Raw genomic sequence first — 18,118 nt, 5'->3', positions numbered from 1 at the left:
GGTATTGTGACACCTGTAATACTGATTATTTACATGACCCTCCTATTCATGTATTCAGAAGCCCTGTAAATTGAGATTGTGTTTTGACACATAAAGGATGGGGGCAATGGCAAGGCAGTGCTCTGTAAGCTGGGATAACCTTGTGTGGTAGGGTTTCCACACAAACAAAATCTTGCCTGAGGTAGAGTTCTATAAAAGAAAAAATCTATATTTTGTTACATACAGATTTTATATATAGTGCAATATGCAGTAAAATACCTAGTTGCTCAACTCCTATGACTATGGCCAGAGACAAATATAAAGGGACAATAACAATACATAACTTTATAAATTCAAAAATCCTTACACACTGCTTCTGCTTACTTCTTGCTAACTGTGAAGTCCCAATCATATCAAAGTATCCTGTTTCATTTTGTAAAGTCTACAAAAGGATGTTTTTGCACAACTGTTACAACATTGAGTTTTGATGGAAGGGGGGGAGTGTGTGGGAGGGGGGGGGTCTGAGAGGAAAGTTGACTTTCATTTACAGTCCTGAAATTCTACTACCATACTATTTTAAAATTTGGGGTGTTCTGTACTTTTCTGGCACATTTAAAATTTAAATAGTTTTGAAGGACAATATAAGTTAAATTGGAGCATTGATATAAGATAAATCAGATGTCAGAAAGGGGATATAAAATTTATGTCCAGTTGATATACTGTAGAAAATACTCCTCTTAATACTCTGGTATTGGAAATGGTGTGTAACAGTTATACCTGAGGTAGCAATGGCTTACATTCTGTCATCTTTATTTAGTTCAACTTTAATAGACCTCTTTATGTATGGGCCAACAGACATAGCCTAGCAGGCATTGTCGAGGGACAAACTTGCCATATTGTATGTGGTATGTTTTGTGTAGCTTGTATGTCTCTGCAGAATTTTGTGTGATAGTCATGCCCAGGTAAGTTCTTTATCAGGGTATAGCTCTCTTAACCAAAAAAGGCATTTTAAGAGTTACATTCGAGAGAAAATTATTTTAAAGTTCTTCATTAAAGTCATTGATTGGGTTTATTGAGAATTATTTTGCTGACCTGATATTGAAAATACAGTACATCAAATGATAAGTATCACACAAAATTGGATTCTGAGGAGATTCCTCAACAGCATGTATGAACTGATTTGAAATATAAAATACTCTTTAACTCAAACAATAAGTATTTAAAAGGTTACTTTAGTAAGAAATTATTCAAAACAAAAATCATGTACACAAATTCACAAACCATTTCAATGCTTAATTCCTTCCCCTGAGTTCTAAAAGAAAAGTAATAGAAAATCATGCAAATACTATATCTAGTGATATGGTTACATCCAAATAATAATTTGTTTATGCAAAATGGCACCAGTACTTCTAATTATATGACAAAGACTGAGCTATGATCGTCTGTTTTCCATTATGCAAGTTATATAATTATTTTTCTAGGACAAACCACCTGTATCAAGTCAAGTCACCTTTATCTGCAGAAATGTGCTATTCCCTTTGAAGGCAGTGTTGTGTATTGCCTTTAAAACCATATTAAACATTCCAAGAAACAAAAGTTTTTATGATAGAAAAATTTACAATTTCTCTCACAAAAAGTGTTCATGTAGCAAGTAACTTGCTAGTGTATAAGAACAATGAATATTAAACTTTAGTTGATAAGAATGAAATAATTTTAGTATACACTATGCTTAACCTTTTTGTCTGCTCCAACACCTGTAACTGGACTAGTCAGCTGTAAAAATGGATGGATGACTATGCTTAATTTGAACAGAAAAAACATATGGTATATAACTATCATTATAATTTTAGGCACACCTGGCTGTTATTAAATTGATCCAGCATTTGTCCTTAGAACATTCTGAAATTGTTGGGGCATGAATTCAATATTGGGTTGGCAATGTGGCACATGCATGCTGGCCCATGGTAGGCTATCCAGAACAGACTGAGTGCAAAGCAGAAAACAGGCCTGAACAGAGTTCATTATAACATCCAGTCCTGTACACATCCGTGATCACACTTGCACATTGCTAATTTTGAATTGCCAGTTCACCTTCTCCGCTTGTGTTTGGAAATGTGGGAGGAAAATTCACATAGACAAAGAACGTTCCAATACCACACAGGCATTCTAAATGGTAGTTTGAAACATGCCCACTGGATGATTGCAAAATTAAAAATAAATTCATACCATTTAAATATGGACCTGAAAGGTGTAGAATATTGAAAGTAAAGATTAAAGAATACAAGACAACCTATAAAGACAAACTAAGAATACTTTTTAGTACAGATAAGAAGGAATGGAGAGCAGTTCTTTGTTTTAAGTCTTAGAGACTCTTATGGCTGATGGAAATTAACCTGTTGTTGAGAATGATCTGGAAAATGTCTTTTGTTGTTGATATGTTATGAGTTATTGGTGTGATGCCAAAGATTTAATTTTAGAAACAACAAAGACTATTAACAATGTATGGGATATTTTAGCTGCTACAGATGGTAAAATAATTTGATTGTTTTACAGCACAGTTTAACATGAAAAATTGCATCATTAAACCTTGGCCAGGTACAGACTGTTTAGTCTCTTTTCAATAGATATTTAATGTAAAGGTCAACCCCTAAACTTTGGAAAACTTGTGATTTACTCGATGACTCAGTGATTAAGAACAATAGACCAGAAGTAAAGAGTGATCTATGTTCTGATGCTCTAACTTAATTTCTAATGGAGAATTTTGAGCAGATTGTAAGTTTATAATATTTTAAATCCCAGACAGAGTTCCTGTTTGGACATGTAAGTTGTTAAGAATATATTTTATTTGTAATACACTATTTTTAAAGTTGTTTTTATTTACAGTACTATGTTTTTAATGTGACACACAATCGCCAATTGTAACCTGATGTATGCCATTTAAAGTTGATGAGCAAATATCTTTGAGTGCTATTTAGGATAAAAATTATTAAAATCACACATTTCTTTGGTCAAGTCTCAAGAGTTTTAGAACTATTTTAGTTTAGTTCTTCTAAAGTATTTAAATTGACTTTAAAGTGATGATAAAAAGCATGATAGAAAAATTTTGGATCAATGTTTCATTGTTGACTACACTATAGAATATGCAAGACATAGTTTAGTTACCAATATCTTGTCTGACATTTCCATCAACATTTAGCACAGATTAGCCAAACATATGACTACTGGACATGAAAATACAATAAAATGCTTACTTTTGATGGTAAATTGTAACAATGGATATTGCAATCAAAATATAAGACCAAGTCATTTGTTAAAAAAAATATAATTTAGTAGTTAATGTTACACTATGAGCAGTTTGGTAATGTTGAGTATGCTGTTGATCCAACCTTTTCCTCCAAATTCTGACATTTTTAACTTTTGTGTAATTATTAGATTAGTTTAACAGTTTAAAATGGTAGAAGAAGCTTCATTGTGTTGTGCCTGTGTAGTATCTAACTTAAAACTCCTTAATCCAGATGTAAGGTACATTATATGGAAGAAACCTTTTTTAATTGAATGTGTTTGTTTTGTTTTTACCACTAATTATGAATATCCGGCAAGTTCCTTCTTGTAAGTACAGTATGCATGATGATGATCATTTTACCATTTATGATTTTAGCCTGACTAGAAGTATGACTTGCCAACAGCAAGTTTTCTTACAGAATGATTTCAACATTCTATATTGTGTATACTGTTCTGTCTTTTGGTCAGACCTATGTTTTTGGAAAAGTATGCTCAAGATGAACTGCATTGTATGATTAAATGATTAAAGCAGTGAACAGAATAGTCGGACTTAATTAGCAATTGTGGAGCTGTGGTATGCAGATCTTATACAAAAAGAGCTTGATCAAACCCTTGGCACATGTTCACACTTTTTTGTTCCTGGCACTGTTTCTGCATCTGCGTAATACAGGTAATTCACAGTGCACCATTAAAATCAAATATATAATCTGGCCTCCATTCGCAGTGTATCAGCACGGAGGAGCACAGTCCATTTTTAAAAAATGACATGCTACTGGGGCTAGGTGATATGGGCTTAAATTGACTACGTAATGCATTCAAACTTTTTTTTCTTTTGCCTGACAGCTACAGGGCTCCGCACTTCTGGTGCGCTGACTGTACTCATCTATGTGCTCGCTTAGTGTATGCGCAGTAGCCTATCCTGTTAGATTACATGAGACAAATGAATATACGATTGTTTTTTGCAAAGTAAGTGACATACTCGATAATTTCAGGTCACACATTGTTAAAACAACAATTAACATATTGATTGACACGCATACAACCGGTGTAAATTGGGCCTTAGCGTTGCCTGCTTGATTTACAGAATACATTTTTACTGTATGAGAAGTGATACAATCCTGCAGTGCTAATTTGATAACTGTAGATTTTTTCCTGTAGTACTTACTGAAGGCCATAACTGTAATGGATTACGTAGATTAATATTATTGAAAGAAATGTGCTTTACTGTACATATTAAGCATATTCATATTACTTTTTTAAGTAGGACGAGGAAGGTTGTAATTGACTCTCTAATATAAAAACAACTAAACAGTTAATTTTTTTCTTGCAATTGTCTGTGTACAGGAGGTGGCGGAAATAGAAAAGGAAAGAGTAAGAAATGGAAACAGATGCTTCAATTTCCTCATATTAGCCTATGTGAAGAATTACGGCAGAGCATTGGTAAGTAATATTGAATTTTATTTTTTGGAATGTAATATTCAAATCAACCTTTATTCACCTGTATTTTGATGGATTGAATAGTTTTTACCAAAAATAAGTATTGTGTATATCTGTTTTGCTGATGTCTACGGTGGGTTGGCACCCTGCCCGGGATTGGTTCCTGCCTTGTGCCCTGTGTTGGCTGGGATTGGCTCCAGCAGACCCCCGTGACCCTGTGTTCGGATTCAGCGGGTTGGAAAATGGATGGATGTTTTGCTGATGTTCCCAAAGATTCATTTTCTAAGGGAAAGAGAAATTATTTACATTTGCACTGTGTGTAGTGCATTTCAAATATTTCATTTTCAACATTTCATGCATTTTTAGTTTTTGTGGAAATTGTTGTTTTTGGAGACTATGTAATATCATAATTCTATCAGCACAGATACCTTAACTGACTAAGAAAGTGGCAAAATCTTTTGTATGTTCCCTCATGTTTGACTTTTAGCATTTGTTGTTGCCTATATGGTGCTTTTGTAGTTGTATTTTATTTTGCAATTTAAACAGGGCAGAGTAAACATGTCCTATTTTAATTTATACCTAATAAACACTAATAAAACTTTCTAGGACCTTAGTATATTGAGGGACCAGGTAAGAGTGTTACGTAAGGCATGTTATTTAGGTTTAATTTCTGTTGTGCTGTAGACTTTTTAGACTGTTTTATTTATGTCATTCTCAATCAATTTTAACTCTAAAGGAAATTTACATGAAATACTCAATCTTCTTTTAGTCCCACAACTTAAGTATTAGTGACTTGACTTCAGAAAGAGAACACACACCAACAGAGCACAGCAAGCCATCTTTAACTCGGAGAAGTTATGTTGGACAGACTGACATTATCCATATTTCTTCTGGGTAGAACACATGTTCAGAAAAGTCAATTTCCATGGCAGGAACCCCCTATGTCATAATGCAGTCATCTGCATCGCTGGGATGTCTCTCAAAGGCATGAGCTGGACTCCCAATTTCAAATAAAGGACGGTAACTCTAGAATGAGTAACATTGATAAACTGAACTTTGCACAAATAGTCAACCAAAAGGATGGGCTTATATGCACCCAAGAAACCAATGGCACCTTGATTCCTTCCTATAAAAACCCTTGTAAGACCCAGATTGTCATTTTCTTCTGTGAGCTCGCTGATCAACCTGGCTGTAACTTCTGCTTTATACCAGAGAGCATAGTGCTTATAGGGTGTGTACACCACAAAGTTTGTAGCAATCCCTTCTACTCCAAACGTTAACCGAGGCTGAACTGGAAAAATTGAAGACTCTCTGTAACAGGAGTTGGACAAGGGTGCAATTAGTTCAAACCCTGCTAAGATATTTGTCTTGCTAACAACAGGGGATGACGGAATACCCGCTAACACAGCAGGTGTAGGCGTAACTTTGCTAGCAACCAAGAACACTGTGTGCGTATAAACATTGAAGAGAAACTTCAGTACTGCCCGCAACCAGAAGTTGTGACAAAGGGAAGGTGCTGAAGATTCTTCCACATATCTCAGGAAAGACAACTAGGAAAGGAACAAAATATCACTTAAACTGAACCATAAGTATACCTATTTTGATTCTGAGGACTATTAACTGTAACTGAATTGATAGGACAAAGTCAGCTAATGTATTATGGTATTCGTGTCATTGTAACTGAAAGGTAATAACCTTGTGAAGGGTAAGTTCTAGTTAAGTTTCTCATAGTAATCCAGTAAAATAGCATATAGCAACATCTGAGACACAGAAATTGAGGGGGGGGGGGGGTCTGCCTTTCTCTGTAGAAAAGAAAAAGTTCAACTAAGCTTTTGTAATTTTATATATACTGTGTGTGTGTGTGTGTGTGTGTGTAATATATATATATATATATATATATATATATATATATATATATATATATATATATATATACACACACGAGGGCAATCCCAAAAGTAAGGTCTCCAAAGCGGTAGGGACGTAGAGAAACTGTTCGTACGGCTGTTGGCCACACTGTTGTGATTGGTGCTTCCTCCACTCCCAAACAAGCATGTGTGGCTTCGCTGGGATGCTCAATCTTGGCTTGGCAGCCCTTGAAAATGGAGCTCCCGTTGAACGCTACTGCCAAGTATGAAGTTCGCGCAGGAGACCGTCAGTTTCCGACGAGACAGTCGCGAAGGTTGAGGAAAACATGTGTAAAGATCGACGGTTGGAACTTCATCACCCACCCACCCATGCACCCACCCTATAGTCCGGACTTGGCACCCAGTGACTACCACCTGTTCCCTAAGTTGAAAGAACATTTGTCCGGAAGGCAATTCTGCTCTGATGAAGAGGTGAAAGATGAGGTTCAACGCTTCCTGAAGGACATGGCTGGTATGACATGGACATTCTAAAACTACCACAGCGTCTACACAAATGCATCGACCGAAATGGCGATTATGTAGAAAAATAAATAAGTCTTTAACCTTTAAAATGATGTAAACATTATAGAAAATAAACGGTTGTTTGGATTTCTAAAAAAATAGGAGACCTTACTTTTGGGATTGCCCTAGTAATATATATATATGTAATATATATAATATATATATATAACTTGCAGATATGCATCTTCTTTTATTCTTAAGTTATAAATTAAATTGTATCATTTTGTTTATTACAATAAGCCTGTCTGGGTCATTTGTAAAAGCAAGTCGATGGCCATGCTGAAAAACAACATAGAAAGTGAAAGGGTTTAATGTAGATGTTCACCGATTTGTGAACTTTGTTCATAAACTGTACAGATCTCTTGATATTTCTCATTCAATCTACATTGTACTTGGAAACCCTTCCGAGGCATCTTGTTGATTGTTTTAATTAATTACCAGCATTGCCAAAGGTAAAACATAATTCGTTAACTGTGTGATCCCCTTTGTACAGTTTATTTACTCCACAGCATCATTATTTTAGGACTAAGGTTAGTAGAATGTGGTTCTGTTCTGTTCATGAGTCTCAGATTCATTAATTGAATCAGACTCTGCTGTACCACTGGACTAATCTTAAACTGGATCACAAAGCAAAAGGAGGAAGTTGGCAGAAAACCTCCTTCTATAAAAGATTAAAAAAAGGAGTTCTGTGGCAGTGACACATGAGACTTTAGATATGTAGGGGTGCTGTTATACCTACTTTAGTTAGACGAGGTATGAAAAGTACTATGTGTTTTGTTTTCTGAAACATTATGACAATTTCTAATAGTACCAAACAAAATGATTAAGTGTGTGTTTCTTTGCATACCATGAGGAGCGCATAACAGTAACACTGCATGCCACTGTATAGGTGGGCCAATTATTATGGTAAAGACAGTGCATGGTCCTCCATATAATGGATATGGTGATTTAAAACATTAAATTATTGTACTGGAGATATGAGAAAGATCTAAATGTCCTCCTATGACAGCTGAAAAATCTCCTAACTTATGCTTTTTTCATAGTACAGTTTTATATCTATTCCAAGTGTGCTTCCAGAAGGAAAGCAAATGTGGGCTTCTTATACTTGGATACAGCATAGTGCCCGAGAATGTAGTTATGTATGGTCCATTTCTTGTATAACAACAGCCTGTTAATAATTAATGTAATGTCCCTTTTAATCCATCCATTCATCTTCCAAACCTGCTGCATCCTGAGCAGGATCACAGAGGAAGCGGGAGCCTATCCCATCAAGCATAGGATGCAAGGAAGGATCCCTGGAGAGGGAAAACATGCACACCCACTTGGGCCAATTTAGCATCACCTATCCATCCAACCTGAATATCTTTGGACTGTGGGTGGAAACCAGAGAACCTGGAGGAAACCCACACGGACACATGGAATATGTGGAAACCTCACACAGGAAGCACCCGACATAGGAAACCTGGCATCCTTGCTGCCACTGTGCCGGTCTACTAATATTGTCCTATACAGTGATCCCTCGCTATATCGCGCTTCGCCTTTCGCGGCTTCACTCCATCGCGGATTTTATATGTAAGCATATTTAAATATATATCGCGGATTTTTCGCTGCTTCGCGGATTTCTGAGGACAATGGGTCTTTTAATTTCTGGTACATGCTTCCTCAGTTGGTTTGCCCAGTTGATTTCATACAAGGGACGCTATTGGCAGATGGCTGAGAAACTACCCAACTTACTTTCTCTCTCTCTCTCTCTCTCTCTCTCTCTCTCTCTCTCTTGCGCTGACGTAGGGGGGTGTGAGCAGGGGGGCTGTGTGCAGCTGCTTCCTGAAGGACATGCTGCACAGTGCTTCGCATACTTAAAAGCTCAAAGGGCACGTATTGATTTTTGACTTTGTTTTTCTGTCTCTCTCTCTCTGTCTCTTCCTGCTCCTGACAGAGGGGGTGTGAGCTGCCGCCTTCAACAGCTTTGTACCGGCGGTGCTTCGCATACTTAAAAGCCAAAAAGCCCTATTGATTTTTTTTTTGACTGCTTGCTTTGCACTCCTTTGAAAAGGAAGATATGTTTGCATTCTTTTAATTGTGAGACAGAACTGTCATCTCAGTCTTGTCATGGAGCACAGTTTAAACTTTTGAAAAAGAGACAAATGTTTGTTTGCAGTGTTTGAATAACGTTCCTGTCTCTCTACAACCTCCTGTGTTTCTGCGCAAATCTGTGACCCAAGCATGACATTCTAAAAATAACCATATAAACATATGGTTTCTACTTCGCGGATTTTCCTATTTCGCGGGTGGCTCTGGAACGCAACCCCCGCGATGGAGGAGGGATTACTGTATTTTCTTTACAGTATACTTCTAATTTGGGCTGTGTTTAAAGGGTGATCTTGTAAATATTACAGTTATCTTAAATCAAACTTACGTGCATATTTATAAGAAATACTCTAATTTGTACTAGAAAAAAATATTCAAATAAAGGTTTGGGAATGCAAGAAGGCTTCCTTTTTGTTGCTAGGCTACAAATATACAAAAAGGACAAAATGTGGTTAGTTTGGTGCTGGTGGCATACTGGTCACATCATTATGTCACCTATAGTTATTGGTAAAAACTGACTTCAGCTAGAAAGATCATTAGTCATAAATATTTTGGGGATCTAAAGTCAGAGGAGAGGGTTGACAATGCAGCAAAGACATGTGTAGAGGAGATGTTCTGAGTCGTCATCCTGATGTGGAGTAAAGAGAAAACAAGTGAGCAATGGTGTAACCATCAACCAGTTCCCCAGTGTTCTATTAAATCAACCCCAGTAAGACTTCTGTCAGTCCACTAAACTTGAGAAAATACAGTGGTACCTCTGATCACGACCGTAATTCGTTCTAAAACTCTGGACGTGACCTGATTTGGTCACGACCCAAACGTAATTTCCCCATAAGATTGTATGTGAATACAATTAATCCGTTCCAGGCTGTACGAATTGTATGTAAATATATATTCTTTTTAAGCACAAAAATAGTTAATTATACCATAGAATGCATCATGTAATAGTAAACTTTAATGTAAAAACATTGAATAACAGAGAAAACTAACTTTGTAAGAGTTTGCGCTAGACCCTTACGAACTGCTCGCTGTAAACTTTTTTTTTTTTTTATGAGTTTTAAGCACAGGGAAAAAAATTAAATGCCACTTCTCTTGCAAAACTTTTCAAACCATCCTCTGCTGGCTTTAAATTCCTTACCTTCGCCACTCGAAGAAGGATTTTTTTTCGGCAAATCGCCATGAATCTTCCTGGCTTTTGCGCATATGATCGGCTCGCTTACGCTATCCCCTGCAAGTTGATTCTCATTCAACCACACTAGCAACAGTTTTTCCACCTCTTCCAGCACTTGAGGCCTCTGCTTGGTTAACATTATAACTCCTTTTGCAACATCAGCTGCTTTGTTAGGCCCTGTATACACAAACAAAAGAAAATGGGAAACGGAGACTGGGAAATCATCACATACGAATGCGCGTAGGGAAACTGGCTGCCAGTGTTTTTGTTCGCCACCAGAGCATGTGGTCGTGAACAGATGCAAAATTTTGGCAAACTTTTTGATCGTAACCCGATTTGTCCATGTTCGAACACGTTTGTGATCAGAGGTTCTACTGTATACTTTTTGTAATGAGTTGAAAAATGTAGTTTCCTATTATTTTATGTTCTTCTGAGGCTTAATTTGTTAGTGTGAGCTACTGAACATGTTTTCAGTATGCCCAATACTTAACTGTACAGTGCTACAGTGTTATTATTTATTATACTTCCATGTTTAATGCACTATTCTGATAGCAAGCTTGACTGCATAATATTTACAAAGGAGCCTTTAAAGCGGTCTTCAAATATTGCAAAATATATTGAGTACTTTGTTGAAATGTACTTTCACAGAGCCTAGCAAATTCTGGACATGTGCATAGATTTTCAACTGAATCTTTGCAATGTTTAGTTTTTTTGGTTCTATTCTTGTTAGATTTGAAATCTATCACAAGATAACTTATGATTGCCTTAATATTAACTTGTTGAAACATTAAATATGCTGTGTTGACATCTTATGAAAGGATATAAGTGTGTGTGTTAAGGAAATTGTGTTATATTTCTAATGCTTGAGGCTTCCTATAGTAGTTATGTGTTTTTCTTTATTTTTTTTTTTCTTATTTATGTGTTTGAGAGATGTTTAGGTACAGTATCAATCATTCATATTCCTAATTCTGTTAATCCAGGGCAGAGTATGTCAAAATGTAAACTGCTGTGCCGTGAGATATTTACCTGAAAGAAATGTAGTGTGTGCATGTTTTCGTGTACTTTGACATTTCATAAGTAGTTGAGTTTTTGGGCGAACTGTGTGATTAGTTTGCATTTTTGATAGATGGGAGTACTAGAAGGTGCAATGCTGTAATCATACTGTGGCTTGAGACCAGTTAAGGAAGGAAACAGATGTTTATATAAGCAACATTCTCATATTGCTGAATGGCAATCAGTATTGTGATTTATTTTTCATGTTTCAGGTTAATTTATGCACACTGTAATAGTTAGTTAAAACTTATTTTTTCTCTATATTAGTTGGGAGTGTTAATTACTCAGGCTTCGTATAATCTTTATTCATATCCAGCATTTCTTGGAAGATACAACCATTGATAGGAAAATTTTGAGAGTATAACTTTTACAAATACCTTCTGTAGGCAATTGGTAGGTTTGATCAGTATTCATTATCATTGTAATCTGTGCATTTAATGGGCCTTGGACTCATACATAACCTGCTTATAAAATATTATTCTTTCATATGCAATATATAATTTATTTCTACTTATCAGTGTTATTAGGTTACATACCTTGTCTTTTGTTTTTCATATACATTCTTGATTTTTGTTTTTATTGTTATGCTATATCCAGGAGAAATGCTGAGGAAACACTTTCTTTCCAGGGCTTTCTGTTAAAAGGGAAGCAAAGTTACTTGGTAAAACACCAAATTGTACCAAACGTATGTTGAATTTTTAATAAGTGTTACTGCACCCAGGCATTTGACATTTGAGAGCCTTGTAACATCTGAACTCTTAAGTTGGAACATGACAACAGCTGACCTGCTCAACCCATACCCTTTGGCCAAGTTTCTGGAAATTGACACAAAATTCACTCACACATTTTTTGTGGCTACCACAGCAAAATAAGAATTAAAATGCTGAGCCTGATAACTTAAAGCACAAAACAGAAACAGTAGTATTACTGGTGTACAATCGCAAGACCTTAACCTTTTAAGTTAATCAGAAAACTCTTCAATCCACCCTGCCCACAAGCTGTAGATGCTTGTTCACATCATGCTTATGAATGGAAAGTAGGAGAAATATATTGTTGTGGACAAAAAGGATGTCTTTTATAAAGAAATCTCAGATTAAAAAAACAATCAGGATATATTAAATAGTAAGTGAGGATGAATTAGTTACAATATGTCATTATAAATGCATCATTTAAAACGTGTACAGTGGAACCACGGTTCACGACCATAATTCGTTCCAAAACTCTGGTTGTAAACTGATTTGGTTGTGAACCGAAGCAATTTCCCCTATAGGATTGTATGTAAATACAATTAATCTGTTCCAGACGGTACGAACTGTATGTAAATATATTTTTTTAAAGATTTTTAATCACAAATATAGTTAATTACACCATAGAATGCACATCGTAATAGTAAACTAAATGTAAAAACATTGAATAACACTGAGAAAACCTTGAACAACAGAAAACTAACATTGCAGCAGTTCGCGCTATAGCCTTACAACCCGATCGCTGTATAAACGCATTTTTTTAATGAGTTTTAAGCACAGGGGGAAAAAAAAGGAACATTTGAACAAATCCGAACTTTATTTAAAAACCAGCTTCAAGCAACCAAGAAAGTAACATTGCAGCAGTTCGCGCTATAGCCTTACAACCCGATCGCAGGAAAAAAATGAACATTTGACAAATCCGTAACTTAATAAACAACCAAGAAAAGTAACATTGCAACAATTCATGCTACGAACCGAAAAATGAACATTTAAAAAATCTGTAATACAAAAACTAACCATAAACCACCAAGAAAACTAACCTTGCATGAGTCAAGCTCTGGCATGAAGTGAGGAGGACCTGGGTGGAGAGGAGGGTACAGTGCTTAGAAGCCATGGTTAACTGCAAAAGCACACGAAATACTGTAGAGCACAAAGAGTTCACAGGTAAAGCACGCACGTCTGACTGAGAGCAACGAACAGGGAGAGGCTGAACACGTGCTTAAATACAGTAATCGCCGTGTACGAACCGGAAGGGAAATGAAATAGAGCACAAAGAGTTCACAGCGAAAGCAAGCACGCACATGCAAGCACGCACATCTGACCGAGAACAATGCAACACGTGCGGAAATCATCGGCGCGCACAAACCGAAAGGAAAACTGGCTTGTTCGTATACCAAGTGTGTGGTCGTGAACCGAGGCAAAAGTTTGGCGAACTTTTTGGTCGTAAACCAATTTGTACGTGTTCAGAGACGTTTGTGAACCGAGGTTCCACTGTACTTTAGTATACACCATAGTGGACTTGAGTCCTGTCTAGGATTAGTGCTGCTCCAACTTCCCTATACCTGTTGCTGAATTAAGATGGTAACAAAATGCAAGGAAGCTGGTAGAATGAACATTGTTTCTAATATGATCTGCCCTTAACTAAACATAGAAATAAGACCGCACCATATTGTGAACAAAGTGGTGATACTAATTTCCTGCTGGATAAAGTACTGTATAGACTGTCATGGTTAGAATGGCTAGGAATGAGCACTTTTGAAGCACTGTTTGTTGCCCCCAGCATTGGTTGGTTTGTGCCTAGTGAGCTATAGCTGGTGCTCTGGTCACTGCTATCCTGACGATGATTAATGCAGATTTTATGATTGACAGATATTAGTTTATGTGCACCATCCTGGAAATACTGTAGATTTACTTCGGTTAAGTGGAATAGCATTGCATGAATATGATGGCACACAGATGGAATCATGTGAAAAGCTGGGAGCAGAGGAAGAGACAGGAAAATTGGACAGTGCATCAAATTAATATCTATAATATTCTGTTGTAATCCAATTTTAAAGTATAGGGATGTTTTTTCTTCTCACCATTGATAACTGAGCTAGTCTTGTACGCTTCTTTACAAATAATGTTTTTTTAACACTTGTATTAGTGAAGTCTTTTCTGACTGACCCTGTTTCTTAATGTTTTATAATCTCTTCTGCCATTATTTTGAACATCATTCTACTCTTTCTAGAAAACATCTACAATACATTCTATTTATGTTTCATGTTCCTGATAATACACTTTACCACAAGAAAAAATAATTATTGACTTTGCATGCTGCCAGTCTTGTACTTCCAAGTGTTTTAAATACAATACCATAATTACTCCAAACTCTTTATGGTCTCTGTTTTCAAGAGCTGTTGGCTTATTTTTTGTAACTACACCTGCAATGTCCAATTATAATAGCACAAAGATATACTGTACATAAAGTGTTTTTACTTTCTATAACATAATAAACACAAGCAATTTAAATATCTGAAAGTGGACACATACTTTTTATGTTTATTTTACACCACCACTTATTCAGGAACTGCTTACACTCCCCAAAAACTTTAAGTGGTCATGTTGGCCTCCTGTCAGGATATCCTGCATAATTTTCTTTTAATGCGTAATAGTACATCACAGATTTGGCAAGGAATAGTGAACTTGGCACATTTATTATATAGCCATGCTGATACATGCATATAGTGCTTTTGTAATGCAGTCCCTAGCTGGCGAAGGGTAGGGACAGACTCAGTCAAAACTGTTGGAGCTGCAAAGAAACTGAGAAGTTAAATAATCTTCAGAATACAGTGATTATGGAATTCATTGCACAGTGTTCTTTTGTTATTTTGTTTTTTGTGATTTTGCTCATATAACTAGAACTGTTCAACAAGAAATATCATACTTAGATGTACTTTAGGCAATAGTTCCAAAATAATACATAAAATTTTGAATGCAAAGAGTGAAATCCATGATAAGGGATAAAGTGATAAGATGAATCATTTTGAAAATGTACTTAGAGCACAGAGAGTGCAGCAGTAAAATTACAATAAGGAATTAGAAGATGAGTTAAGGTCAAATCCAAGCTGGGAATTGTAACCAGGGAATCGGTAAACAAGCAACCAGAGCTAAAACATTAAACTTAAAAGTTAGTTGATAAATAGAGCAGTAAGTCATGCACACAGCTTCAAAAATAGTAAAGAAACAGTCACTATAACATTTGAATGAATCCAAATCCAGGTCATCCAGGAAGTGCATGACGCTGACCTGTCTACTATCATGATAACGACGTTGCATGTCATGGATTCGTGGATGTCCCTGCATAGCAACACCTTGACAGCTATCTACAATAAACTCTGCAAAATGGCATTGCCCACAAAAGACAAAATGCTGCTACCACAGAATGCAATTAATTTTTAACATTGTTAAAAAAATAAGTCTGAATGTTAAAAATGTGTTCACTGGGTTTTAAAATCTTATTTTGCACCCAGAAAAAATAAATAAGGCATTATTAGATCATAACAAATCATAATTTCTATTCAGAATTGGCTAACCTCTGTAACTGTGTTAATGAATCCTAACTGTGCCTTTTCATTTACGTGATAATTTAAAGGTCTTTATCACAAAAATGAGAAACACTGGATACAAAAGTCTTTAGAATTGTCTGCATAACACTTTCTAACCTGATTTTCCTAGAGGTTCATATGGATATTAAAAGTCTGCACACTGTTGTTGAAGTTTCTTGTTTTGTTGCTGGAATGAATAAGGCTGGTAAATACTCAACATGTTCTCGCTGTGACTGAGGACCATGTGGTGAAAACGACATCAGACACATAGGTACGCTCCTGTGAGTGGCTGGCGTGCCCCAAGTTTTTGCCATATTCCACGCAATGAATGCGGACGTGCTGCCGTGTTTATAAAGTAGCAAATTTCATGGAGAGACTGGTTACATGGGTGCCAGAATGATGAGTGAAGAGATGAAGAATATGAGGTAACAGGTTATCAAAGAGCGAGATAGACATACAAAAATATATGAAGTACATCTGTTCATCATGTAGGACTAGGAGACTATCAATGTCCTAATTGCACAGTCTGCCCCAACCATGAATGTGTTTTGGTTGTTGACCACTTTGCTTCACGTGGGAAGTAAGGCCTTATAACAGTATTTAATGGAAAATAAATATTTTCAGTAAAAGTAACAAGTTTAATGGACAGCTAGTAACTAGGGTATTTTTGTTTTTCCAAAAATTACCATTTGGATTTTCAATTATATGGGGATAAAGGTCTGATATCATTTGTCTTTATTTCAGCCTTCACATGAACAAAATCTGAAATTTATAATAGAGTATGTATACTTTTGATACATACTTAAAGCCATTCATATGTACATATAGTCTGTACTGAGAAAATAGAATCTTCCTGTCCTGATGAGTGCTGTGGTGGCACAATGCCAGACTACATGGACCAGGATACCCTCTGTCCAGGAATAGTTCTCGGCTCCTTCTGGGAATTCTAGCACATTCCCAGGCCAGGCTGAGAAACCACCTCACTAGTGTGTTTTAAGTCTGTGGTCCATGCCTCAGGCACCATGGCGTCATCCCTTTCAGAATTATGTCTTAAACTAGAAACACTTAGACTTATGGACTTTGAGGAAGCATTCAGCCATTCCTTTCTGGCAATAATGTGGCAAAGAAGCCCACATCTTCAATACTCTGGTTGTCTATTGTTGTTTCTTGAGCTTGGAGTGAATCATTTGTGTTTACAATACTTGTGGCTGACCTCTCGCTTTCGTATGTTTTGTTCTTTTGTTATGTTTTGTTTTCGTGTGTTGTTTATAAGTTGGCATCTGCAATGCACTTCATTTTCAGTGCACATAAAAGTTGTTGTGATGCAAACAATGAGTTGGTATGAATAATATGTTTCATTGTCAGCACCACGTGCATGCACAGCCATTGTCTTCCTGTCAGCTAGGGCATGTGTCTGTGCTGGGGTAGCTGTTGGTTTTCTGTCAGACATGGCATGGCTGTGAGAAGGTCCCAAAGCCAAATTTTATGGCCAAGGCACCTTGAGTGACCCATTCCTGGGTTGTGTTAAGTGTGTCATGGCATAAGCTCTCTATTGAGACCAAGATCAAGCTGCAAGGCCCAGTAGTTCCTGAGCTATTGTGTGACAGATGGACAACCCTTACCATTTTATAGGTATAGTTGAAAATATTATAAAATATCTTTTTACATTTGTGTGTGTATAATTTTTTTTTTAATTTTTCAATATTACAGTACATATGAGTAGCGTTCATGTGTCAGATAACAGATGTAATGTTAAAAGCTCTAGCAAAATATAATTGATTTCTGATATTTGCCAGCACTGTGGTGCATCATTGCAGTGCCCAGGGAAGAGCTGGGTGAGTAGTTGTGCAAAGGTATGTTTAATCAGTTTTAACTGTAATTTAATTTTTTTTCTTTGCCAGCTTAATGTTGTACACTTCAATTTCTAATATGTTGACTTATTAGAAAACTTATGTTTAAAGATTTTTTTATGTAATTACAGCGTTTCATAGGATTGTGTGTTATTTATATGTGGGATCTTTTTGAAATTTTTTCACTCAGCTTTGTGTTTTGTTCTGTGTTGTTTTGTATTTTATTTGAACTAGACTCACAAATGTATACAGCTCTTGGAGCTTACAAATGGCAATGTTCTGTTTAAGAAGAAAGTAGACTTTTTTCACATTTCTTTTTTCAAAGGTGTTTGTGAAAAGCTTGCAAAATAACCTGTGTTAAGTCTTGTTTAAGAGCTTATACATTACATTAACAAGAGGAAAACTGTAGGATTCCCATCTTACTTTAAGAAAGATCCAGAACAGGCAGGAACACTAATAGGAGGAAAAAATCAAAATGGCAACAAAATTAATTTAA

General features: G+C 36.2%; 2 protein-coding genes across 2 annotated transcripts in view; both read left to right on the top strand.

The window, feature by feature from the left end:
• Positions 1–18,118, top strand: part of grk6 (G protein-coupled receptor kinase 6) — a 108,471-nt gene that overhangs the window by 21,545 nt on the left and 68,808 nt on the right. The window contains exon 2 of the mRNA XM_028812922.2: positions 4,606–4,701. Within this exon, the coding sequence (XP_028668755.1) occupies positions 4,606–4,701 (96 nt within the window). The remainder of the gene's footprint in view (positions 1–4,605; positions 4,702–18,118) is intronic.
• Positions 1–18,118, top strand: part of arl10 (ADP-ribosylation factor-like 10) — a 339,868-nt gene that overhangs the window by 311,572 nt on the left and 10,178 nt on the right. The window lies entirely within an intron of this gene.

Source organism: Erpetoichthys calabaricus, chromosome 11 (genome assembly GCF_900747795.2).
Source record: "Erpetoichthys calabaricus chromosome 11, fErpCal1.3, whole genome shotgun sequence".
Taxonomy (NCBI): Eukaryota; Metazoa; Chordata; class Cladistia; order Polypteriformes; family Polypteridae; genus Erpetoichthys; species Erpetoichthys calabaricus.
This window is presented reverse-complemented; position numbering and strand designations above follow the sequence as displayed.